General features: G+C 39.0%; 2 protein-coding genes across 11 annotated transcripts in view; one reads left to right on the top strand and one right to left on the bottom strand.

Moving 5' to 3' along the window:
* KLHL28 (kelch like family member 28) overlaps positions 1-5,402 on the bottom strand; it is a 36,807-nt gene extending 31,405 nt beyond the window's left edge. The window contains exon 1 of one of the 3 annotated variants that reach the window (XM_036253244.1): positions 5,299-5,402. In XM_036253244.1, the coding sequence (XP_036109137.1) occupies positions 5,299-5,331 (33 nt within the window). In that variant the 5' untranslated portion in view covers positions 5,332-5,402. Of the gene's footprint in view, positions 1-5,009; positions 5,208-5,298 lie in introns of those variants that run through there. The other 2 variants (XM_036253245.1, XM_036253246.1) reach the window with 2 other exon arrangements.
* Positions 5,318-26,653, top strand: part of TOGARAM1 (TOG array regulator of axonemal microtubules 1) — a 98,579-nt gene continuing 77,243 nt past the window's right edge. For 3 of the 8 annotated variants that reach the window (XM_036253241.1, XM_036253240.1, XM_036253243.1), the window contains exons 1-2: positions 5,515-7,726; positions 24,569-24,728. In XM_036253241.1, coding sequence (XP_036109134.1) covers positions 5,822-7,726; positions 24,569-24,728 — 2,065 coding nt within the window. In that variant the 5' untranslated portion in view covers positions 5,515-5,821. Of the gene's footprint in view, positions 7,727-24,568; positions 24,729-26,653 lie in introns of all 8 variants that reach the window. The other 5 variants (XM_036253235.1, XM_036253236.1, XM_036253239.1 and 2 more) reach the window with 4 other exon arrangements.

The following is a 26,653-nucleotide window of genomic DNA, read 5'->3' on the forward strand; positions in this document are numbered from 1 at the left end:
TTTTTAAATTTTACATTGAAAAAAAAATATATATATATATATATATATGTATATGGCACTAAACTAGGCATAAGATTTACCAGGGTTATATTCTCTTATATTTTTCAGATTAAGAATCTGAAGTTCAGAAAGCTTAAATGAATCAATAAGATCACACAATTAAGAGACATTACTGGGACTATAACTATTTTTTAATGTTAGAACAATGTTCTCTACACATTATATCAAAAAAAATATAATGCTACCCTGGCCAGTTTGGCTCAGCGGTAAGAGCAGTGGCCCTTGGATCAAAGGATCACAGGTTCGATTCCCAGTCAAGGGCACATACCTGAGTTGCAGGTTTGATCCCCAGCCAATCGATGTGCCTCTCTCACATCGATGTTTCTCTCTCTCTCTCTCTCTCTCTCCCTCCCTCCTTTCCTTCCACTCATATAAATAAATAATAATGCTGAACAAAGTTGACCTGCTTAAAATATTTACTGAATCTATTTATAATTGTTGCCACTCTTGACACAACTAAATTATTCTATAAACGGAATCTAGAATGCCTCTGTTTGTCATAACGTACTAAGCTTTTTACATGTATTAACTCCTTTCATCCTCACTGTTAGTATTATTTCCATTTTACAGATGAAGAAACCTTAGGCACAAAGAAATTAAAACCAAGGGAAGATTTAAACCTTGGCACTCTGTCTCCAAAGTTCTTAAATACTATAATGCCTCATTTATGAGCTCATAAGTTCTTAATCTTAAAATTTTAATTTAAACAAGAAACTAGAAAAGGTGCAAAGTAGAAATCCAAAAAGGATAGATCTCTCTCTCACACACACACAAACAAATACTATGTAGCTCAGATACAAAAATACTTAAGGAGTTAAAAAGGAAATAAAGAGGGATCACGGAACGTTCATTTTCTTTTGTTATTTATATCACAGAAGGATTGATTCTTCTTCCCCACATCCCTGCCATATTTATTTTGTCTTTAATTTTGGTATTATAAAACAAACATTAAGGAATACTCTAAATCCAGATAACTAGATTAGTTGATATTGAATAAATAGCACCCATTTGAAGTTTTTAATTTTTTGTTTGTTTGTTTGTTTATGGTACATGCCCCTAACAGGAACTGAACCAGGGACTCTCTGGTCCGCAGGCCCACGCTCAACCGCTGAGCCAAACTGGCCAGGGCCATTTGAAGTTTTTAAAAAGGTAAGAGAGTATTGTACTTCACTTCTAATCCCATTCTTATTACATAAATACCCGCAACATAGACAATGTTAGATAAAATTAAGCTTTCCAGAGTTCAAGGAAGCTTCACTATTTTAGGTTCTGAAACAAAGCTAATAAAGGTCAAGCTGTGTGTTTAGTAACTGCTCAATTGACACCTAAGCTACAACAGTGGTGCTGACAGTGGTGCTGAAATCAGCTGGGAGGCAATTATCTGCGTATCGTTTAAAAACAAAAAATCCAAACACATATGTACTTTTCTGTAAAAGTGTAATTTATGAAGAAATTAAGAGACTATGTTGTCGTATCAGCTACTTTCTTAAATTTCTTTCCCACAGTTCCACTTTCCTCCCAGAAGATTTCAACTAATGATGACATACAATTTTATCAGTGAGCCTATAGCAGAAATTGACATATTTTCCTTTTCTCTAAGATTGACTTTCATTATAGCTGGAGAAACAAAAGTAAAATTAGATTCTGTAATAATACAAATCATAAGATCACAGACTCAGGAATAACACAGAAAAAAGCAAGTCCCCAAAGCCATTACTAAAAACTAAAAGTTACACAATTAAACAATCCACTGAAAAACTGGTTGTAATGGATGTGAAATCCTGTTAACTTTTACTGATTGGTACTTAAAATGCAACAAAAATTGGATTTCTGTGTTAAATTGTAGTTTTGACTCAGATGCACAATGGCTTTGGAACATAAACCTAAGTAATTTAAAATATATCACTGATTTACATCAATAACACCTATTTAATCCCACATGTGTAAAAATAATCTAATAATATCTTAACCTTTTAAAATTTTGACTTGAGAACAGAAAAGGTTCAGAACAGAAACTCAAAAATATTTAAAAAATATATAATATGTAATAAAAGATATGAATAATCAATAATGGAAAAAATCTAATTTTATCCTATAGTTTCAACACTTTTCCCCACCAAAACTTTTCCTAAGCTCCAAGCAAGTAGCTAAATTGACTAATTTTACTTTTACTTTCTTTCTCTGTCCAATTAGTTTCCAATGGAAACATTCATAAAAACGTAGAAAATGTAATCTCAAAAATGTGTGATTAAATGAATTAAAAATTCATTAAGTCTCTAGCACATAGCAAACATTCAATAAATGTTAGTATTATAATTACCTATTAATAGCATCTTTCATTGCATAGTATTTCTTCACAATAACTTCTTACCCCATACAAAAGTCTTTATAGTTTACAGAACTCACATGATTTTCAGTATTCCTGAATGTCTGTAAAATTTGAGTAAGAACACAGAAAAAACTAATGGTTCATCCAACCAATTAATATCTTATCACTGATGAAGGAAATAAAGGATGTTTTTAGGCAACTGTGTTTAACTTGCTTAAATTCAGCTCAAAATTAAGATATATATCACAAACACTCCTGTAATCCCTTATTTCAATTAAACTTCTTTGAAATTATCGATATTTTTAACTTGTTTTACCTAAATTTACTATTTTCAATGTATATTTAATTATCTCCTTTCAACTTTCAGAGGTGTACTGTTAATACACCTAACAGTGTAGTGTATCCCTATTCTGGAATTTAATTAATTATTTAATCCTACCTCTATCTATGGTTCAATATAAAAGGCTTTTCTAGTCCATACACAATTCCTACAATTCCCTGGATTTCCAGAATTCAAAAAAAGATTTTTTAAAAAATCTGTAATAAAAATAAACAATACACATTAAATGGATGAGATTTATCTTGCCCAGAATAACCCTAAAAGATAATTAGTAAGATATGTGATGCTGTTAAGATCCCATTTCCTATATATTCACCATGGAGACTAATGCATCTTCCAAGTTTTCATCAAGGAAATTAAATGTAACACATATAAAATAAATTGCAATCTATAATACAGTAATTTTATCTACGAGGCCCCGAGAAAAGTAGTCAAAATGAAGACTCATCTTGCTTTGTTCCAAAGAAAAAGACATGATAACTGGTTGATTTATATAACTAAGCCCCTTGAGAAGAATTCTCTAGAGATAAGGGATAATTCTTATGCTTTTACCATAACTTTGATGATGCATACCATTCAAGACTTTCCAGGTTCCTTTCCATTAATTCCATGATTACCACACAACCTCTACTTACTATTCCCAAGTTCTCAAATACAGGAAAGAGTGCCTAAGATTTTCAACCTGAAAATTCTAATCACTGGAAAGGGTAATCTTCTATTCCAACATAAACTGACATTCTAATGTGTTAAATCATTCTCTTACTTAGATTAGTTTGACTTGAGTTCCTGAAGTCTGAAAATACACAAGTAAAAGTACGCACTGGAAATATGAGAATCATTCTATCTTATTGACAACTGCTACAATCATCTCTTGGTTTTCTCTCTCTGCCCTTACCCTATTCCTACAAGAAAAAAAAGAGTGGTTTTTCTTTGGTCTGCTGAAACAAAATTTGGTCTGCCAAACAAAATTTAACCATCAAAATGAGTAATTTGAAAGGAAAAACCTAAAACTTAAAACCAAAACAAAGCCGCATGTTTTAAACAAGTCTCATTTACATTTACTCTAGTCCCCAAAGAAAAAAAGAAACGGATGATATTCAAATTGTGCTTCAAGACATCAGGAATTATTTACTTTTATTTTTTTATTTATTGATTTTAGAGAGGAAGAGAGAGGGAGAGACATAGAAACATTGATGAGAGAGAACATAGATTGGCCACCTCCCCCATGCCCCCTACTGGGGATTGGGCCCACAACCTGGGCATGTGCCCTGACCAGGAATCTCAGTGGCCACCTCTTGGTGCATGGGCCAATGCTCAACCACTGAGCCATATCAGCCTGGCCAGAAATTATTCATCAACATTATTTATAAAGTGGTTTGGTATATGTGACTCAATTATTCTAAGGCTTAAAAATATATTTAGTACATCCCATGTGACGCAGGGTAGGTGAATTTGTATTTGAAGTGCATAAACTGGAGATTTCAAATAAAAATTTAAGACGTTTCTCACTAGGTCATTCAAAAGTAATTGTGTCATTCCTTTAAAAACAAAAAATTCTCTTCCACACTTTAAAGAACTCAGCCTTACACCAGACACTCCATCTCTTCCATTGTGTCCAGTTAAGTTTCATTAAGAAGGAGAAAATGCTTATCAAATTCATAGTTAACCTAAAACAAAGAAACGTCTAGTATCAGCCTTAAATATACAGGGCAGAACTCTCTTAGGACCGTGATGCCCAGAACTTCTATCCCAACTGAAATTTTCTTTGCAATCTCCGTTTCCAGGTGAAAGGCTGCAGAGACGCAAGAGGCTCCAGGAGCGAGGCTGGGGAGGCAGAGGCAGAGGGAGGGGTGGAGCGGTTAAGTCCCACAGAGGAACTGCATTAGAAGACTGAGAACGTATAAGGGAGGGGCGGTTGGCTTTAGGGAAAAATAGACTTATATGCAGATTAAGTATGTTTTCAAAGAGAACTTAAAGTGATGATGGTAAGGAAAAATGACAAAAACCTTGAACCCTCCAAGGCCGGAGGGTAAGCAAGTAGGGAAACGCGAGTCGGGGAGAAGGCGGGAGAGTAAGGGCCTAAAAGACCAAGATTTGAAAAAAGTACGCAAGCTCTGAGCTTGGCCTTGATCCGATTCTTCTGCCCCAGTATCAAGCGGACGGCAAGGGGAAAGGCTCGCAGTCCTCAAGGTTGCAGAGAGCATCGCGTTTACAACGCTAACTAGTCCTGCACAAAAAGATGTCTCCTCTCTCACGGCTTTCTCCCGTTTATTCCTTTACCTCTCTCCAGCACCAACGGCACTCCGGCAAAACTCAGCCAATGCCTGCGCCGCAGGTGGACAGCCAAAGAAAAATACCTGAGTCCCAGGAATCGCGCCGGCAACGACAGGAGGAGGAGCCGTGGACAACTGGAGCCCGGGCAGGATCCTCGCTCGCCTCTAGTCAAACCTCGATTCTTACGGGTGGGGCAGCGAACTTCCGTTCTGAACGTGGAGACCGTCACTTCCGCCCAAGGCCTCCTCCCCCACCCCCGTCCGTGGCCACCCCCTCTGCCCCCACACACACGCACCCACTTTCCTCTACGGCTCGGCTCTGGATACATTCTCTAAATTCGCAACGTTCTCACTTCCTTTTCCAGGAGACGTCTGCCTAGGCTTAACACCAAACGTGGACTACTTGACCCAGCACTGACCGCGGCAGGTTGATTTCCGGGTCAAGAGGTCCGCGCTACATAGATCACCATGGAAGCGATCGGTTTGGTCACGTGGCGCCCCTGGTTACGCCCGGTGGTAGCTGTGGGGTCTGGGGCTTTGGCGGGGGCCATTTTGCCGAAGGCTTCCGGAGTTAGGGATGGCCTGGCAGCTGACTGAAGCAGTTTCTTTTCTGCTTGTGCGGTTGGGGGCTTAGAGAGGGGCAAGAAGACTGGGCTCCGTCAAGCCCTTCCGAGACGATGGTTTCCTCCAGCCTCCGCCACCTAACGACCCTCCGCGCTGCTCCTGCTGCTTCCCCTTCCAGCCAAATGCTCCTATCGCCCCCAGAGCCGCAGTCGTCCTTCCGCCCCAGAAACTGATGAAAGTCGAGGTAGGGGCACCATGAGAGGCGAGAAAAACTGCTGCCGCGGAGCTGCAGGAGACCACGGTTCCTGCCCCCCGACACCTTCGCCGCTGGCCTCGACCCTCTTGATGCCTGCGGAGGCGATCTCCAGTAGCTGGTCTGGGTCTGGAGGTGGTTTGTCAGGGGGAGATGAAGAGGAGACTCGGCTCCTTCAACAACTCCGGACCGCGCCGGATCCTTCCGAGGCCTTCCAGGCTTTGCAGGCAGTTTTGCCGCGGCGGGGCAGTCGACTTGGCTTCCCCAGACGGAAGGAAGCTTTATATCGAGCCCTGGGCCGAGTGCTTGTGGAAGGAGGTGGTGATGAGAAGCGACTCTGCTTGCAGCTCCTGTCGGACATTCTTCGGGTTCAGGGGGAGGCAGGCCAGCTGGAAGAGGCCTTTAGCTTAGCACTTCTGCCTCAACTAGTTGTCTCTTTACGAGAAGAGAATCCAGCTCTGCGGAAAGATGCGCTGCAAATCCTACACATATGTCTGAAACGTAGTTCTGGACAGGTGCTGAGGACGCTTATACAGCAAGGACTGGAAAGTGCGGATGCTCGGCTTAGAGCTTCTACAGCACTACTGTTCCCTATCTTGCTTACTCCTGAGGATTTGTTGCTCAGTCTAGATCTTACCGAGGTGATAATATCCTTAGCCCGAAAGCTTGGCGATCAGGAGACAGAAGAATCTGAGACAGCTTTCTCTGCACTTCAACAAATTGGGGAGCGACTTGGCCATGAGAAGTTTCAGTCCTATATCTCTCGCCTGCCGTCTGCCCTGAGGAGACACTACAATCGCCGCCTGGAGTCCCAGTTTGGCAGTCAAGTTCCTTATTATTTGGAACTTGAAGCCTCTGGATTTCCTGAAAATACCCTTCCCTGTGCAGTGACCGTTTCTAACAGCAATCTTAAATTTGGGATTATTCCCCAGGAGCTGCATTCAAGACTGTTAGATCAGGAAGACTATAAGAACCGGACTCAGGCGGTTGAGGAACTAAAACAGGTGATGGGACGATTTAACCCTAGTTCTACCCCTCATTCTAGTCTTGTCAGTTTTATTAGCTTGCTGTATAATTTGTTAGACGACTCTAACTTCCGAGTGGTCTATGGCACACTTCAGGTTCTCCATTTACTGGTTATTCGCCTTGGAGAGCAAGTACAACATTTCTTAGGACCAATTATAGCAGCTTCTGTCAAAGTGCTGGCAGACAACAAGTTGGTGATCAAACAAGAATACATGAAAATCTTCCTCAAGCTATTGAAGGAGGTAGGTCCTCAACAGGTGCTTTGTTTACTCCTGGAACATCTCAAACATAAGCATTCCAGAGTGAGAGAGGAGGTGGTGAACATTTGCATTTGCTCTCTCTTGACTTATCCCAGTGAGGATTTTGACTTACCCAAATTGTCTTTTGATCTTGCCCCAGCTCTTGTAGACAGCAAACGCAGGGTTCGCCAAGCAGCTCTTGAAGCCTTTGCTGTGCTGGCATCATCTATGGGCTCAGGTAAAACCAGCATCCTTTTTAAAGCTGTGGATACTGTTGAACTACAAGATAATGGAGATGGAGTGATGAATGCTGTACAGGCCAGATTGGCTAGGAAAACTCTCCCAAGGTTAACGGAACAGGGATTTGTGGAGTATGCGATACTCATGCCATCATCTGCCCAGTGTAGGTCAAGCCATTTGGCACAGGAAGCAGATACAGACTGGCTTTTGACTCAGAGTGCATACTGTCACTGTGGTGATCACACAAGGGATAGCATGCAAATTTATGGATCTTACAGTCCAACTATCTGTACCCGAAGGGTATTAAGTGCAGGAAAAGGAAAAAATAAATTACCATGGGAAAATGAGCAGCCTGGAGTCATGGGAGAAAACCAGACCTCCAATTCCAAGGATGTAGAACAGGTATGCATCTTTAATTTTCTTGTGTTGAAACTAAAATAATTTAAAATGAAAATATGCCTGTAATGATTTAGGTGTGAGGCTGCTTTAGGGTTGTTAATGCATTGCTTTTAAATCAATTTGAATGCTGATATGGGTATCTATTATAATGGTACAGATCACATAGAAACGTAATAGACTTTCTGCTTGATGGATTTGATTAAATTCTAGGCAAAATGTGATATAGAGAATACTAGGGTTTCAGTTTTTGACCGGTCACTTTGGCATATCAGTGATCTCATTTATACAACAAACAATTACCTAGTAGGTACCAGTTAAAGAGCTAACTTATGGGAATGAATATAAGACAAGTCCTACAAAGTCAGACCTGTAAAACAGGCAGTTAACAAATTTGTTAAGTGCTAAAATAGAAATAGTCTTGTGGGAATACTGAAAACAGAAAAAATAATTCCACTAGAAAAGTCAAAAAAACCTTCAGAGAAGATGTGACATCTGAACTGAAATTCCCCCCGTTCACACCCTCCGAGTTTTTCTTTTGAAAATTTTAAACATGCAGATTATAGTACAATGAATATTCATATACTTCATCTATATATACCAGTTATCATCTTGCCATATGTACTCTATATTTGCAAAACCATTTGCAAGTAAGTGCAGATATCTTAACATTTCACTCCTAAATATTTTCCCATGTATCTCTTGAGAAAGACATTTTTCTTTGTACCTATCGTACCATTATCACACCTCAGAATATCAATAGTAATTTAATAATATCTAATATATAGCCTGTATTTAAATTTCTCTAGTTGTCCCCAAAGTGTGTTTTATAGTATTTGTTTTACTTTAATTATCCGGGATCCAATCAAGATAATGTGATTAATATATATCTCTTATCTAGAACAATATGCCCACCTGTTTCTTTTTTTAATCCTCATCCGAGGACACTTTTTTCCATTTTTTTGTTCAGATAGAGTGGGAGGGAGAGAAAGAGAGAGAGAGAAATATCAACGTGAAAGGGACACATCAAGTAGCTGCCACCCGCATGACCAACCAGGGCCGGGGACAAACTGCAACCGGGGCACGTGCCCTTAGCAGGAACTGAACCCGGGTCTCTCTGGACCGCAGGTCAACGCTCTAACTGCTGAGCCAAACCGGCCAGGGCTTTTGTTTGTTTCTTAAACATAAATAGTTTTAGCAGAAATACTCCATAGGAGACATGGTGTAAAATTAACATTATATCACACCATGAGGCATATAATACCAGGTTATCCCTTCATTGGTGATGTTGCTAAATGTTATCACTTGCTTAAGGTGGTGATAGCCAGATCACACCATAGTAGAGGTTAATTTTTTCTGTTCATAATTAGCACCTGATCTGTAGGATATTTTGGGATCCTATGAATACCTCAATAACCTTTCACCCACTGTTCTTAGCATTCCTTAATTATTCTTACCTGTATCACTTATTATATTAGGGGCCACCAAAACGAGTAACTCTTTAAAAAAATTCTAATATTTCTCCTATATTTGTTACCTGGCATTCTTTTAAAATCTATATGTAAATAATTACATCAGTATTCCTTTAGCTGCTAAAATTGTCTCGAAGATTTGATCACTGACTGGCTCCTATGTCTTTTGACATGACTCTTTCAGTCTTTGAACACTTCCTTAACTTAAACATAACATGATGCCCAGGCTTACCTTGCACTTTTCTTGCGCTAGATGTATAATCAAACCCCCCCCCCCCCCCAAGAGCTCTAACATTGCTTTTTCAGTGAAGAATGGAATCTAAAAATCAAAGTTTGGGTATAGATGCACTCATTGCTATTGTCTACCATTGCAGATTGACCCTTTCACCTGCCAGAACCAGGGAGTACCTTTTTTTTAAAATGAATTCATGCCATACCTTCAGTTCAAATTCAGCACTACAGGGTTCTTCCTCATCTAATTTTAGTCCATATTTGTAACTCCCACAATAAAATTCTGGTTCCCAACACCAGTCATATTTATTTATTCATATGCTGTATTCTACAATACACAAAAAATAATTACTATACCAGTAACACAACAACTAACTACCTATTAAAATAAAGTTCACAGATTTCTTTGCAGTTCTTTTTCTGCTTAGAATTAGCGTGATAGATGATGAATAGGAGTTTGCTAAGTGTGCATGGGTCCTGGTGAATTTCAGAACAAAGAAATATATGTTCAGAGATACTGGGTTACGAAAAGACTTAGCAAATTAAGAAATGGTGAGTTTCTGCATAGCTGAATAAGGCATTTTTGTGGGAAGTAGCAGAAGATAATAGTAGAAATGTAGGCAGGGGCAGAGTATGGAACCATTTTTGCAGATAAGGATTTCATACTTTTTGTGGTTGACCTCAAAGGGATTGAGGTGAGCTAAGTATTCTCTCTCATTGCTTCTAGTCCCAAAATTTATCGGTTTTTAAAGATAATTTTTAGATTTACATACTGTAGTTACATGATTTTTCTTGTGTATTGTAAACTACGTGGCAGTGGATGATTTTCTGTAAGCATTGATTGCAACATAGCTTGTTATGCTTCAAGTCTGAACTGTTAATATATTAAGAAGATTATGGTCCTGGCCAAAAGCACCAAGAATCTGAAATTAAGTGCCTTTCTGAAATTCCAGTGTAGACATTTGTTGCTTTTGAAAGATTTTGGTGAAATTAAAACTTATCTAAGAAATTTAAGTTACACTTTCTTGCTCAGAAATGATCTGTAGAAGAATTACATTGGAAATGATCTTAATAGAAGACAGAGATGACATTTTTAAATATTTTTATGTGGGCAGTTTTTTTATAATAAACAATTTTAGATTAGTTTTAGGTTTACAGTAAAATTGAACAGAAAGTACACAAATTTCCCATATACCTCCTTCCCCCAAACATGCACAACCTCCCACGCTACATCAAACACCACAGTATTACAATTGATGAACCTACACTGACAAGTCATTATTACCCAAAGTACATAGCCTTACTGTAAGATTTACTTTTGGTGTTTAACATTCTGTGAATTTGGACAAATATACCCATGTCCATTATCTCTCACTGTAGTATCATACAGAATAGTTTCACTGCCTTAAAAATCCTGTTTTGCCTGTTTACCCCTCCTTCATTCCCTCTCTAACCCCAAGCAACCACTGGTCTTTTTACTCCATAGTTTGCCTTTTGCAGAATGTCATGGCCCCTAGTCAGATTTGTACTGGCTCTTACCAAGCGCTGCCTTAATATTTACAGTCTACTGTTAATCTGTTACTGTAAACCCTCGCTTTTGCAGACCTCGATTTAATGGACTTCGGATTTAACACACAAAATTTCCAGTCCGTGTGTAATATGTGAAACTTAACACCCTGTTAATTTTAAAATGCTTTTGACCAAGATTTGTTTATAATTAAATTAACAAGGGTTTTTTGTGTTATTAATTCAGTTATTTTTAACAGATTTTAGCGGATAGGCCATATGTTGGAAAAAACACTGCAGTAATTTTGCAGACATAAATAAATGTTACATATCTACAACTACCGTCTGCATATGTTTTGTGTACGTTTTTTTTTTAATTCATCTTTATTGATTTTAGAGAGAGAAAAAAGGAAAGAGAGATATAGAAACATCAATGAGAGAAAACATCGATTGGCCGCCTCCTGCATGCCCCACACTGGGAATCAGGCCTACAACCTGGGCATGTGCCCTGACTGGGAATCACACTGGTGACTTCTTGGTGCCTGGGTCGATGTTCAACCACTGAGCCACACCGGCCAGGCTGCATATGTTTTATAAAGTAATTTTTCTATGTTTTTATTGATTTTTTTAGAGAGAGAGGAAGAGAGAAATAGAAACATCAGCTGCCTCCTGCACACTCCCTACTGGGGATCGAGCCCCAAACCTGGGTAATCAAACCAGGATCTCTCAGTTCATAGGACAGGCTCAATCCACTCAGCCATACCCACCAGGCTAGTCACATATTTAAATCCAAGAGTCACCACTCATAAACAGTGTTCTGTGAATGATTAGCAGGTGAACACATCGCATTGAGTTGGGTAATTGACTTTGTTGTCTTGTGTTGTGACTTTCTGCAGCAGTTTTAACATGCCGGCAGATGTTCCAACAAGTGTTGATCCACGCCCCACTGTGTGCATTTGTTTATTTGTGGTGACTGGTGAATGCACACATTTACTAGTATATATTTTAAATTACTGTAATACATACAGGAAGCTTTTCTGTAAAATTAAATGTTTCATACATACTTAGTTTTAATTACACTAATGTGTCTACGTAAGTAAAAACAGATAATTTGTCAATTTTTTAATATGTGTATTTGGAAAATCTACTTTATTATATAATGGACTTTTGGCTTTAATGGACACCCCCTTGCCTGAATTAGTTCTTGTCCACATGTAGCATTGGTTAGTGAAATTAACCAATAGCAAAGCTTCCAGAAAAACTCAAGAACATTTCAGTTACATACTTCTGTAGCTCATTTTGAAAATAAACTAGTTTGCTTGGAAGGATGATTTTTATAGTGCAGTGGTAGGAAATGAGGTTACAAGGAGGAGGTAGGAGCTAAATTGGAGACTAGAATTTAGTCTCTAATTTTTTTTTTTTTTAATCCTCATCCGAGGACATTTTTCCATTTTTTGTACAGATAGAGTGGGAGGGAGAGAGAGGAAGAGAGAGAGAGGGAAACATTGACGTGAAAGGGACACATCGAGTGGCTGCCACCAGCACGACCAACCAGGGCCGGGGACAAACTGCAACCGAGGTACATGCCCTTAGCGGGAACCGAACCCGGGTCTCTCTGGACCGCAGGCGGACGTTCTAACCGCTGAGCCAAACCGGCTAGGGCTAGTCTCTAATTTTGATAGTGATTTAAGACTATAGGGTTTAGGTGTTTTTTTGTTGTATTATTTTTGTTTTTGTTTTTTGCTTGCTTTATTTTTTTAAGCAGTGTTTTAGGAAAATTAATCACAACAGGAGCAATGCATAAGGGATGTGTTTGTGTGTTTTCAGAGAAGCTAGAGACTGGAGACTTAGAAGATCAGTTAGACTTACAGTTATTGGATTACTTTAGGTGTGAGGTATTGATTTTTATGAGGATTGGCAGGGTATCAGGATTAGATTGGAAAGAAAGTGATGAATATAAGAGATATTTCAAAGGATTCAGTGACTAAGTGTTGAAGAGAGGTAGAGAAAGAGGGGTAACTCTAAAATTTGAATGACATGACAAAATGCATAATAGATCCATGAATTACACAAAGGAAAGGAAGTTAATTTGGAGGAAAAAGAGTTTTAGGTGGAAGAGGATAGAATATTTCAGTTGAGTTTAAAGACTACTATTTAAGAGATAAGGAAAGAATTAGAGATATAAATCTTGAAAGTCACATACTGAGAAGTAATTGCTGAAAGGTCTTTCTGTAGAAGGGCATGTAGGGCAAGAGCAGAGTGCTTAAGACTCAATCTTGGCATACAGTCCTATTTAATAGGGAATAGAGCCAAACACGTCAAAGAAAAAGGATGTCTATGAGTTGGAAGAGAACCAAGAAAGAACAAGGTTTTAGAAGTGAAGTAAGTTTCAAGAAGTACACCAGTACTGTTATATGCTGGAGAGATTGAAAAGATATATATTTTTTTTCAGCCTGCCACTTGTAAGATAATTTTTATGGTAATTTTCTCTTTCTTAATTTCCTCTAATAATTCTTCAGGTTGTAAAAAATGTTATATGTGCTCATTATAGAAGATATAAAAGAGCACAAAGAAGAAATTTAAATTTTCAGCAATCCCATTACTAAGAGAGGTCTGCAGTGAATTTTTTTTTTGCTTGTACTTCAAGTATCATTTCAGTTTATGTTTACAGATTTAGATTCTTTTTTCTTTTTAAAAATATTTTTTTATTGATTTAAAGAGAGAGGAAGGGTGAGGGAGAGAGAGAGAGAAACATCAAACATCAATCTGTTGCCTTCCTCATGCACTCTGACCAGGGATCAAACCCCAAATCTGGGCATGTGCCCCCACCAGGAATCAAATCAGTAACCTTTCAATGCATAGGACAACTCTCAACCAACTAAGCCACACCAGCCAGGACTAGAATTGTTTTTCCATATGTGAAACTCTCCCCTTTTCACTTACTTTACCTTGAGCATTTTTTTCTTTTACATCAAATAAACTGTAGCAGGATCTTTAATGGCTGTTTAATATTAGATCATGCAATATCTTGGTCTGTTTAACTGTTCTTACTTTTGAGTACTTAGACTTTTTAATTCTGTTTTTGTTTCCACCATTTAGTTGATTAATTTTGTGTCCTGACATACCGTATAGACTGATGTCTTGACATATCATATAGACTCATAACCAAATTCCTGTGATGTTCTAACTGCATCTCTTTCTATTTTTTTATGAGTGTTTTAATGACTTAGTGAGGTCAAGTCATTGGGCATAACAAGCTAGTTACTGTATGAGCTGTATTTTTCCTAACAGATTTCTCTACAACAAAGTGGAAGTCATAGTAGTTAGTAAGCTAGACAGAAAAATAAGGAGCATGTTTCCTTCCAGGTAGAGGATTTGATTATTGCACGGTTGTTGGGACATGGAAAAGACTAGTTTTAGAAGAACGTTGTTGACAGAGGTGCAAAGCCAAGTGTGAGTTTGTAGACTACTTTTTAGTGCACTACCTAGAATTTTTTCCTTTTTTAGTATTTAGCAGATGTGAACCATGTTTTTTTTTTTTTTTTTTACTTAATGATGGTAAGCACTGTGATAGTAGGGACTGGGTTTTTTGTTTGTTTTTATAACAGTACTAACCATGGTGCCACATGCACAGTCAATATCAACAAGTATGTCTTAAGAGAAAATACGATATCTAAGGGTTTGACAGTAAAAACAAAACAAAAAAAAGACCAGGATACAGCAGGATAAGTTATTACTGTGTTTTTAAATAGGAAACACCTGATTTGAAAGAGGCAGAGAAAGGAGACACCTGTGAATTTAACATGCCCACTCTGTGTCTTGCACTGTGGTAGATGTTAGACATGCAAGGTATGTACAATTCATTCCCTGTAATCGTATTTGAGAATCATATTTGACAGACAAGGCAAGGAATAAATGTCCCTAAACACAGACTGAATGAGTCAAGAAACAGGTATAGGGAGAAAATAGCTTTGGAACAGAAGAGGAAGTCTTTTCCTCTGGAATTGAAGAGAAAAAATCGGGAAGATAACTTAAGATACAGAAAAAATTTGAGGTAGCAAGAAGGGCGTGTGTGTTTCAGTCGAAAAGATATGAACTCTAGAATAGTGCCTGTCAAACTTAATGTGCATATGAGTCATTTCATAATCTTGTTAAAATACAGTTAGTCTGATTCAGTTAGTCTGGAAAGAGGTCTGAGACTACATGTCTAATCAGCTTGTAGGTGTTACTGATGCTGCTGATTTGTGAACCACATTTTGAGAGCAGGGCTCTAATATTAGGCTTCCATATTCTGGTAGAATAACAAACAAGCTAAGAATGGAAAATAGAGGATCAGATATTTGAAGAGTGTGGGAAAGATTTAGAATACTCAATATGACAAACCTAAAATTATTAAGTTACACTAATGTATTTGGTATGAATTTAATCCTAAAAATTGGAATTTTCCTTGGATGTTGGATTGTTTCCAATAAGTAGTCTTTAATTTTCTTTTTAAAATATTAGAGTTTCTGAATAAGAAAAACCGTTAGTTTTAAAGTTTGTCAAAATCGTGATCAACTTTTGCCCTGGCTGGATGGCTCACTTGGTTAGAGCATCATCTCAATACTCCAAGGTGTGGGTTTGATCCCCGGTCAGGGCACATACAAGAGTCAACCAGTGAATGCATTGATGAGTGGAACAGCAAACTGATGTCTCTCTCTCTCTCTCTCTCTCTCTCTTTCTCTCTTTCCACGCTTTCTCTTTCAAATCAATCAATAAAATTTTTTAAAAATCATAATCAACTCTGAAAGCATATCTAATAGTGTAAATGTTGGGTTGTTTCAAATAACTAGTCATAATTTCTTTTTTTAATTTTATTGGGTTGTCTGAATAACTTGAAAAACTTTTTAATACTTGTCACAATCATGAACAATCAAAAAGCATATCTATTCTTAGTGTAAATGATTTATTTTTAAACTTTCAATTAATTTTTAGATAAATTTTTAAAAATAAATCTTAAGCTCTGGCCGGTTTGGCTCAGCGGTAGAGCGTCGGCCTGTGGTCCAGAGAGACCCGGGTTCAGTTCCCGCTAAGGGCGTGTACCTGGGTTGCAGTCTGTCCCCAGCCCTGGTTGGGTCGTGAGGGTGGCAACCACTCGATGTGTCCCTTTCACGTCGATGTTTCTCTCTCTCTCTCTCTCTCTCTCTCTCTCTCTCTCCCTCCCCACTCTATCTGAACAAAAAATGGAAAAATGTCTTCAGGTGAGGATAAAAATAAATAAATCTTAAAAGCACATTAAATAAAACAACATATATTATTAGTGATTTAACCATCTCTTTTGTTTTGTTTTTTTTTATCCTCACCCGAAGACATTTTTCCATTTTTTGTTCAGATAGAGTGGGAGGGAGAGAGAGGAAGGGAGAGAGAGAGAGAGAAAAAAAAACATCGATGTGAAAGGGACACATCGAGTGGCTGCCTCCTGCAGGACCCCAGCCATGGCTGGGGACAGACTGCAACCGAGGTACGCGCCTTTAGCGGGAACCAAACCTGGGTCTTTCTAGACTGCAGGCAGACGCTCTAACCACTGAGCCAAACCGGCCAGGGCTCTCTCTTTTTTTTTAATGTGTTTTTATTTATTTTGTAGATAGAGGAAGGGAAAGGGAGAGGAAAAAAGGAACGTCGATGTGAGAGAAACATCAATCCATTGCCTCCCGTATGCGCCCCCACCAGGATCAAACCCACAACCTGGGTATGGGCCCTAGTCCAGAATCAAACCTGCCACCTTTCAGTGCATGGGATGATGCTCAACCAATGAAGCTATACAGGCCAAGGCTGATTTTACCACTTTTAAAAAGTCATAACAATTACCTTGATAAATGGATAAGACATATTTATTATTTTGTATATATATTTTTATTTCCCTGTATTTATTTATTTTTTTAACCCTAGGATAGTGTCAGTTATATCTGTCAAATACAACTTTATCCAAAGAAACCAACTTTTGTTTTCTCACAGACGCAGAAAAAACTTATGTAACCAAGAACTGTCTTTACATTCTCTTTATGGCTACACATTTAATATCTTTTTTATAATGATTTAAGTGGCAAAATAAATGTATTTAACATCACCCAAAGCCATTTATATATCCTTTAACCTGTTTGGTAAATGTTTACTCTAGAATGTATAACTGACAAGGGTAAATTAAAAATATTTGGTAACCAGTGATTTGCATTTTTATCTTATTTAGATATGGTTCAAGAGCTAAAAATTTTTCATTATATTATATATTCATTTAAAATCTTAAAGTTAACTTAAGGGTTTGAAACTTACAACATAAGCTAATATATTAAGCTGTAAGATTTGTGGTATTAGAAGAATTGATCCCTTTTTAATAAAGATATTACCTATTATAAAATGTAATGGAACACATAACTTCACAATTTTGTATTCTGAAAAAGAATGATGTTAAATGTGAAATCAGTATAGGAAATTTAAGGAATTTGCCGTGGCTGGGTGGCTCAGTTGGTTGGAGCATCATCCCATATACCAAAAGGTTGTGGGTTCGATTCCCAGTCAGGGTATATACCTAGGTTGCATGTTCGATCCCCTGTCAGGGCACATGGGGGAGGTAACCAATCAATGTTTCTCTTTTACATCAATGCTTCTCTCTCTGCCCCCCCTTTCCTGTCTCTCTAAAATCAATAAAAACACATCCTCAGGTGAGGATTTAAAAAAAAAGAAATTTAAGTTAAGTGAGGCATTTCCTGAGAAGAAAATTCAAGTTTGCACAAACTCTTATATCATACTAACATTATTTTCACATGGTGATAAGATCTGGGCAACAACAAAGAGCTGTTTTTTAAACAAGTTTAGGTTGTCCAGAGAGCTGTTACAGGATTTTATTTATTTTTTACTTTTCTAATCCTCACCAAGGATGTTTTTCCATTTATTTTCAGATAGAGTAGGAGTGAGGGAGAGAGAGAGAAACATCAATGTGAAAGAGACACATGGGCTGGTTGCTTCCCACACAATCCTGACCAGGGCTGGGGACCAACTGCAACTGAGGTACATGCCCTTGACCGGAATCGAACCCATGTCTCATTGGTCCGCAGGCCGACCCTCTAACCACTGAGCAAAACTGGCCAGGGTCCATTGTAAATAGGATTTTTATGTGAATTTTTTGTACACAATTACATACCAAATATTAAAACTTTTATTTGTTTAAGAACATTTTTTGTTGTTCTAGTGACCAAGGTGAGTAATTAAACTCAGAGCTAGTCTATATTTTCCCTTGAATATACAGCTTTTGGCAAGACCATTTTTTTCCTTAGTACATTTAAATCATAAGAAGTAAGAGAAATCTTAGAAATCTGTGTGTCTTACTTAGTTAACCTGTTAAGAGTGATTTTTTTTTTTGGGTACGTGCCCCTAGCGGGAACAGAGCTCAGGACTCTCTGGTCCGCAGGCCAACGCTCCAACTGCTGAGCCAAACTGGCCAGGGCTGTTAACAGTGATTTTTATAAGCCAGTTGGAACAGGAACTTGTTCTAGTTTATTTTATCCTGATTGTTTAATGCTCTCTATAGATAGACAAGGTTTACCAATTTGTTTGCTAAAAAAATATTTCATGTTCATAAAATGGAAAATTTTTACCTTAGTGTAATTTAGACCTAAGGATAGAAGAAGGTGCCAATCTATTTAAAAAGTTAACCATATTGTCAAAGATTTTTTTCTTTATTTCTGTTAACATTTTAAACTTAAAGGAAAGGTAAGATATTTTTGTACTTCATGGCCTTGTCTAGGTAGCTCAGTAAGGTTAGAGTGTCATTCTCATACACTAAGGTTGTGGGTTCAAACCCAGGTCAAGGCACACACAAGAAGCAATGAATATATGCGTGAATAAGTGGAACAACAAATCATTATGTCTCTCTCTCTCCCCCTTCCTTTCTCTCTCTTAGATTAATAAAGAAAAAGTTTTTTTAAAGATTTCTTTCCAGCCTGGCCAGTGTGACTCAGTGACTTGAATGTCCTCCCATGGACTGAGAGGTACCAGTTCCATTCCCGATCAGGGCACTTGCCCGGGTTGTGGGCTCAATCCCCAGTAGGGGGCGTGCAGGAAACAGCCAATCAATGTATCTCTGCACATCGATGTTTCTATCTCTCCCTTCCTTTCTCTCTAAAAAAAAAATCAAGAAAAATATATATTTTTAATTTAGATATTAACTTCAAAGACTGAAAACTTAGTGCCAGGTTCCTAAGGTGCTCTGAACAGACTGCTTCACATTTTGTAAATTTAATTTATAATTCTTTAAAAATATATCTATACTTTTCTCTTTACACTAACTCATTTCCTTTTCCTTTTATTCATTGTTTAGTTTCGTCAAAGTTTATCCTGATGAAAAATAATTTGACTGGTTTTGAGAGAGACCAAAAAGGGCCTGTCATGCCCTCGCTGGTTTGGCTGAGCAGTTAGAGCGTCGGCCCAAGGACTGGAGAGTCCCAAGTTCAGTTCCCGCTAGGGGAGGTTTCCTCGGTTGCAGTTTGTTCCCAGCCCCAGTTGGGGTTGAGTGGGTGGTGGCCTCCCGATGTGTCTCTCTCACATTGATGTTTCTCTCTCTCTCTTCCTCCTGCTCTGTCTGAAGATAAATGCAAAAAACAAAAAAAGGGTCTGTCATGTTAATTGGTGTGCCCTAGAGTCTGTTTTTAAATATTTGTAGAATTTTTGCCCTGGCTGGTTTGGCTTAGTGGTTAGAGTATGGCTTAGTGGATTGAGCATTGGCCCATGGACTGAGAAGTCCGGGTTTGATTCCAGGTCAGGGCACATACCCAGGTTGTGGGCTTGATCCCCAGTAGGGGTTGTGCAGATGACAGCCAATTGATGTTTGTCTCTCACATTGATGTTACTGTCTCTCTCTGCCTTCCTCTCTCTCAAAAAATCAATAAAAACATATTTTTAAAAATGTATTTTATTCTGGAGAATTCTCTCTGGATTACTATTTTAACTAGGTATGTCTTTAAATGTATCTAATGAGAACTTGACTGTAATTAGTTTCATTTTTATTCTATTGTGTTTTTAATCTTGGGTGCATATATGTTTGCCAAGGTTATATCTTCCTGTTGGATAGATCCTTTCAATATTATGTAGTGGCCTTCTTTGTCTCTAGTTATGGCCTTCATTTTTAAATCTACTTTATCAGATATGAGTACTGCTACCCCAGCTTTTTTTTTTTCCTCACCAGAGGACATTTTTCCATTTTTTGTTCAGATAGAGTGGGACGGAGAGAGAGAGATAGAAACATCGACGTTAAAGGGACACATCAAGTGGTTGCCACCGGCACGACCCAACCAGGGCCTGGGACAGACCACAGCCAAGGTACGTGCCCGTAGCGGGAACCATACCCAGGTCTCTCTGGACCGCAGGCCAACATTCTAACCGCTGAGCCAAACTGGCCAGTGCCCAGCTTTTTTTTTTTTTTTTTGCTTTCTGTTTGCTAGAAAGATTTTTTTCCATCCCTTCACTTTCAACCTATGTGAGTCTTTTGTTGTAAGGTGGGTCTCTTGTAAACAACATATATGTGAGTCATGCTTTCTTATCTAGTCAGCTACCCTGTGTCTTTTTATCGGAGCATTCAGACCATTCACATTTAAGGTGATAATTGATATGTACTTATTTATTGCCATTTTTGTTTAGTGTGGTTATATTTTTCTTCCTATTTGTTCCACTAATTACAGCAGTCCTTTTAGCATATCTTGCAGTGCTGGTTTGGTGTTAATATATTCCCTTAGCCTTTTTTTTGTCTGGGAAGCTCTCTATTTTACCTTCTATTTTAAATGATAGCCTTGCTGGATAAAATAGTTTTGGATTCAGATCCTTGTTTTTCATGACCTTGGTTACTTCATGCCATTCCCTTCTGGCCTGTAGTGTTTCTGTTGAGAAGTTAGCTGAGAGCCCTATGGGGTTTCCTTTGTAGGTAACCTGTTGCTTATCTCTTGCTGCCTTTAGGATTCTCTCTTTGTCCTTAAGTTTTGTCATTTTAATTACCATGTGTCTTGGTGTGGGCCTGTTTGGGTTCTTCTTACTTGGGACTCTCTGTGCTTCTTGAACTTGAATGCCTTCTTCCTTCACCAATTTAGTCAAGTTTTCTGTCACTATTTCTTCAAATATATTCTCTAACCCTTGCCCATTTTCTTCTCCTATGGGGGCTCCTATGATGCGAATGTTATTACATTTCCAGTTGTCCCACAGTTCTCTTAAGCTGTCTTCCTGTTTTTTCATTGTTTTTTTTCCTTTTGGTTTTCTGATTGGTTAATTTTTTTTCTACCCTGTCTTCTAATTCACAGATCCGGTCCTCAGCTTCCTCTACTCTGCTGGTTAGTCCTTCCAATGTGTTCTTAATTTCTGCTATGTCATTCTTCATTTCCACTTGGTTGGTTTTCAGTGTTTCTATATTTTTACTCGTGGTGCTGATGTCCTTACTCATGCTGTTGATCTTCCTCAAGATCATGGCTCTGAACTCTACCTCTGATAATTTGCTTAGCTGCATTTCATTGATTTCATCTTTGATAGAGTTCTCTTGTTCTTTCATTTGGGATTCTTTTCTTTGTTTCACCATTTTGGCTTTTTCAGTGGGTTTTGGAACCTGCCAAATTTTCCCTGTGGTTGCTGATGTTCTACTGTTTGTGGCTCCCTCTACTGGGTTTGGATGAGCCTGGGTGTGCCCACGTTAAACACCATTGTCAGATCTTACTTTCCTGGGTAGATTTGCAAGCCCAAGAAAGGTTCAGTTATCGTCCAGCTTTTTTTCTGGAGGCTAGTAGTCTCAGTTACTCAGTGCCTTGGAATGTAGCCCTGGTGTTCTGCATGAGAGGATTTCCAGAGAGTGAGATAGATAGATGCTGGTTGTTAATGAGCCTCAATTTGCATTTCTTTGTGTCATCTGGGAAAGGCTGAATCTCCAGGGTAGGGGGGCTGCTGCTTTTCCCCACAGCTCTGGGAAAGAGCACACTGGCCAATGTCCTTTGTGGTGGCAACTCAACAAAAACTCTTGAGTGACCTCCAAATCCCGGGTGTCCCCACGGAGTTCCATCCCAGTCTGCCCTACCTCTGCCAGGTGAGTGGCTGTGGCTATTTTAGCGCTCTGTCCTGGCTCTCTGTGCTGTGGAGTGGGCTTGGTCTTTATTCCCCAAGGTCGCTACTTACAGCTAAGACTGCTGCTGCCTGTTGGCTCCCAGCCCTCCATCCTCTCGTGCCTCCGCAGGTCCTACCAGTGTCCCTGGTTATATTGTTCTGTCCTGCTGCTTTTCTGTTGCTTTTTACCAAGGGTTTGTCTTTATTTTAGTTGTAATTCCTTTTTGGTCCTGGGAGATAGTCTGTGTAGCTTCTATTCACTCCGCCTCCATTTTCACATCCTCTATGCCTATCTTGTGCACAGCTGGGTCACACAGACCTCTCTGGTGCTCCCACACTCTGCAGGTTCTGTGAGTAACTGGATCGCACAGTCCCTTTGGGGACCGGGCTCTATGCATATGTTATGGGCTTCTGGGTCGCACAGGCCTCTCTGGTGCTTTAGCACCCCTAGGGTCCAGGGGGTAACTAGATCACACAGTCCCTTCTGGGTCTCACAGGCCTCTCTGGTGCTGCAGCACCCCACAGGTCCCGTGGGTAACTGGATCGCACAGTCCCTGCTGGGGCGCACAGGCCTCTCTTGTACCCCCGCACCCTGCAGGTCCCATGGGCAGGCAGCTGGATAGCACCATTCCCTCTTGGTCTCTGGCTTCCCACTGCTTTTGTGGGCTACTGAGCTGCAGAGGCCTCTCTGGTGCCCCCACACCCTGTAGGTCCCGTGGGAGGGCAGCTGGATCGCACCAGTCCCTTTCGGGCTCAAGCTTCCCAATGCTCTTCTGAGCTGCTGGACCACACAGGCCTCCGTGGAGCACCAGGTCCTGCCGCTGGTGGCTGGGGAGTGCAGCTGCCCTGTGGGGTTCAACTCCCACTCATCTTTTGTTGTTTTTTTGGGGGATGGGTCTCAGCTGCTGGTCTGTGCTTCTGTTGCCTGGGGATGGATGCCTGCTCTCCAGCCTCTGTTGCTGGGGCTATATCTCGACTCTGATCAGGCTGCTACTGTGGGGGATGGTGCTGGGCTCCCGGCTGTCCGAGGCTTCCGCGATGGGCACCTTGGGAGCTCCACTACTGTGCACCAGTCTGTGTTGGCACAGAGTCTCCACTAGTTTGATGGTGCAAGGTGCGCTGGTGGGCTCAGGTTGCTGGGCCCTAGCCGCTCCCACTGCCTCCTCCCAGGGAAGACCTGGGATCTTCCAAAATGGTGGGACCTCCCTGATGTGCAGGGAGAAGCGTCCTGAAGGGCAGCTTACTGTGGTAGCCGGCTGCTCCAGTCCACAGCACAGGATCCTTCTGCTCCACGTCTCTGCACTGCAGGAGTTTGGTTGTTCACCTTCACGTCCACTCACACTCTCTCACACACTAGCTCACTCTATCATACACTCACCCTCCCTCAGGTCCTGCCCGCCACCATCTTTTAATAATTGACGAGGAGCTAAAAAGTTTTCAAATAGATATTGCTTTAATTTTTTTTTTAAATCATTATCTGAGGATATGTAGAGAGGTTGGGAGAAGAAGAGAGAGAGAAAGAAATATCTATCGGTTGCCTCTTATATGCATTCCAATCTGAGATCTAACCTGAAACCTGAGTATGTGCCCTGATGGGGAATTGAACTCACAACCTATGGCTCGCAGGATGATACTCCAACCAACTGAGCCACGCTGGCCAGGGCTACATCACTTTAATTTTATTGTATTTCAGTGGTATTAGATATTTGGCAAAGTTTGCAAAGAAGCTTTACCGAGAAGTCTTATAGTTAACCAAATGTCTAGATTTTGTGTCTGTAAGCTCCAAGTAAATATATAGACAGCATGTATAATTTCTTGTCTGTTCACTCAATTTTTGAAATGTTCAGTAGCCATGTTGAATGTGAAGTGATCCAGAATAATTGAGGTTGTCAATGGTGAAGAATTCTGAACACTTGAATCATGTTTTTATTTAGTTTTTTACTATGATTATGTAGAACTTCAAAATTCTATCCCGGCACTTTTGTACCTTAAGGATCAAAGCGGGTATGTGAAAAAGCAATTAGAAACTAAAGTACTAGACATATATAAAGTGTTATATACTTTGATTTTTACTAAATATCTACAATATGAAAATATTTTGAGGGAACCATGATTATATGTTCATTTACATTTGGGCTGCAGATTATGAATGAGAAATTTGCTTTAGTAATAATACTCGCATGGGATGCTTGCTAGTTCAGTGACCTTCAGTTGTCATTTATTGTCTAATATTAAAACAGATGGCATAGTGTGATGGGCTGTGCTACTGAATCAAAAATGTTCTTTTCTCTATTCAAATTGTCATTTAACTCTTTTTGTTATTACTATTCTTTCTTTTCCAGCAGCCACATGTGTACTATTGGAAGGCAAGATACAGAAAAGATTTAGGGTGAAGTAGTATTTGTATCTGTATATTTGATAAAGTTAATTTTTCTTTTCATCTGATTTTCATAATTGGGTCTAAATTATTCTGTTTCATTTATTGCAAGTAGACTTAACACAAATTTACTAACTTACTATTCTGTTTTTATAGTTTTCAGCATATGATTTCATCCCATCTTCAAAATTAAAGCCTTCCCAAGGAATGTCAGTCAACAATGATGATTTATGTTTTAGCAGAAAAAGAATGTCAAGAAACTTATTTCAGAATAGTCGGGATTTTAACTCAGATTCACTTCCTGTATGTGCTGCTGGTAAGTGATAGGTCCAGGTAATGGACATGTAGAACTCAGTGAAAGATTTCTCTAAACTTTATAGATTATTTAAGGTCTCATAGAACTTACAATCTATTAGATAGTTCAGATTCAATAAATATTTGTTAAACATCTGATAAGAAGTGGACACTTTGACATAATTGTCTCATAAGACCCTGGAGGGATTTTCTCACTGAAACCCTGTAAGTATTGATGTAAGTCAATATTGTTGAGTATCTTCTATGTGTCAGGTACTTTCCTAAGTACTAGGCATATAGCAGTCAATAAAGAGGGAAAACTTTGTGCCTGGTAAATCTTGCATTCTGTTTGGGGTGAAGCAGATATTAAATAAATGCAAAACATATTAGGTTAGATGGTGATAAATGCTATGGGAAAAAATAAGCAAAGAAGAGGAAGGAATATGAAAGAAGCACTATTTCAAATAATGTGTTGAAAGAAGGCCATATTCAGAAAAAATTACTTGAAGCAAACAACATAGATATCAAGAAAGAAGAGCAAATAATTCCAGGAAGAGGGAACAGTAAGTACAGAGTGTGGAACATGTTTGAGAAAGATCAAAGAGGCTGGTAAGTCTGGAATGAAATGAGTAAGGGGAAGAGAAGTCGAAAATGAAATTTAAGAAATATTAGGTGTTCTTATTTATAAGACTTAGTGGGCTATTGACAGAACTTTGGCTTTTACTTTGAGTTAGGAACATTTTGAGGAAAGAAGTAACATCAGTTGCCTTGTTTTGGACGTTACATTTAAAGTAGTCTTAGGAGGACAAGGGCAAAAACAGGAGTCTCTTTTAGTAATCCAGGCTAGAGTTGATAGAGGCTTTGACCAGGGTAGCAGTGAAAGTGATTCGATTCTGGTTATATGTCAGAAGTAGAGTTGAGATAATTTGTTGATGGATTTGGTATTAGGAATGGAGTGTCTGAGAGAGAGAGAGAGAGAGAGAGAGAGAGAGAGAGAGAGAGAGAGAAGTCAAGAGTACCATAAGGTTTGCTTGGCCAGAGCAACTAGAAAGATGTTTAATTGCCTAAGTAAGTGTTACAGAAAGTAAATATCATTGTAGTTCAGAGGACATTGTCATTGTCATGGGTCATATCAGTTAGAAAATACATTGAAGAGGAGATAGTACTTGAGTTGCATCTTTTTGGGATGTATATGATACAAGTAGTTAGATGGGAAGTATGAGAAGAGCAAAGACTTATACTAAGAATGGGCTTAGCCCTGATCGGTCTGGCTCAGTGGAGGAGTGTCGGCCCGAGGACCAAAGAGTTGTGGGTTTGATTCTGGTCAAGGGCACTGTACCTTGTTTGAGGTTCAGTCCCTGGTCCTGGTAATGGTTGTATAGGAGGCAACCAATTGATGTGTCTCTTTCATGTTGATGCCCTCCCCACACACACACACACTCTATCTGAAGATAAAAATGGAAAAAAGTATCCTTGGATGAGGATTAAAAAAAAGAATGGGCTTGAGATATTCTGGGAGCTGTGTTAAGACAAGATTCATTTTAGATGGTCAAAGATAAATTTGGATACAGGGACCCCGGTAGCCAGGCTTAAAAATTTGAGCTCATACTTATAAGCTATAGGGAGCTAATGGAGATGCTGTTGTTAAGGAAAAAAGCCAAGTGATAAGGTGTTTACAAATGGACTAAAAAGGAATAATCAGGAAAATATGATGACTGGACATAAAAGATGAAGCAGAGGAGTAGAGTAACATATCAAGACTTAGCTCCCAGCTAATTAGAAAAATAATAGTCCATGGTATTTTTATGTAAAAATGAAGTGTTGTAATGATTGTATAGTTTAATGTTTATTTAATAGAGAGCAAGAAATACAAGAAGATATCCAGTTATGCTTATACCATTACTTTGAGAAGCTCTTACCTAGTAGTACAGATTTTAAATAACTAGA

The sequence above is a fragment of the Molossus molossus genome, unplaced genomic scaffold (assembly GCF_014108415.1).
Source record: "Molossus molossus isolate mMolMol1 unplaced genomic scaffold, mMolMol1.p scaffold_m16_p_1, whole genome shotgun sequence".
In the NCBI taxonomy this organism is placed as follows: Eukaryota; Metazoa; Chordata; class Mammalia; order Chiroptera; family Molossidae; genus Molossus; species Molossus molossus.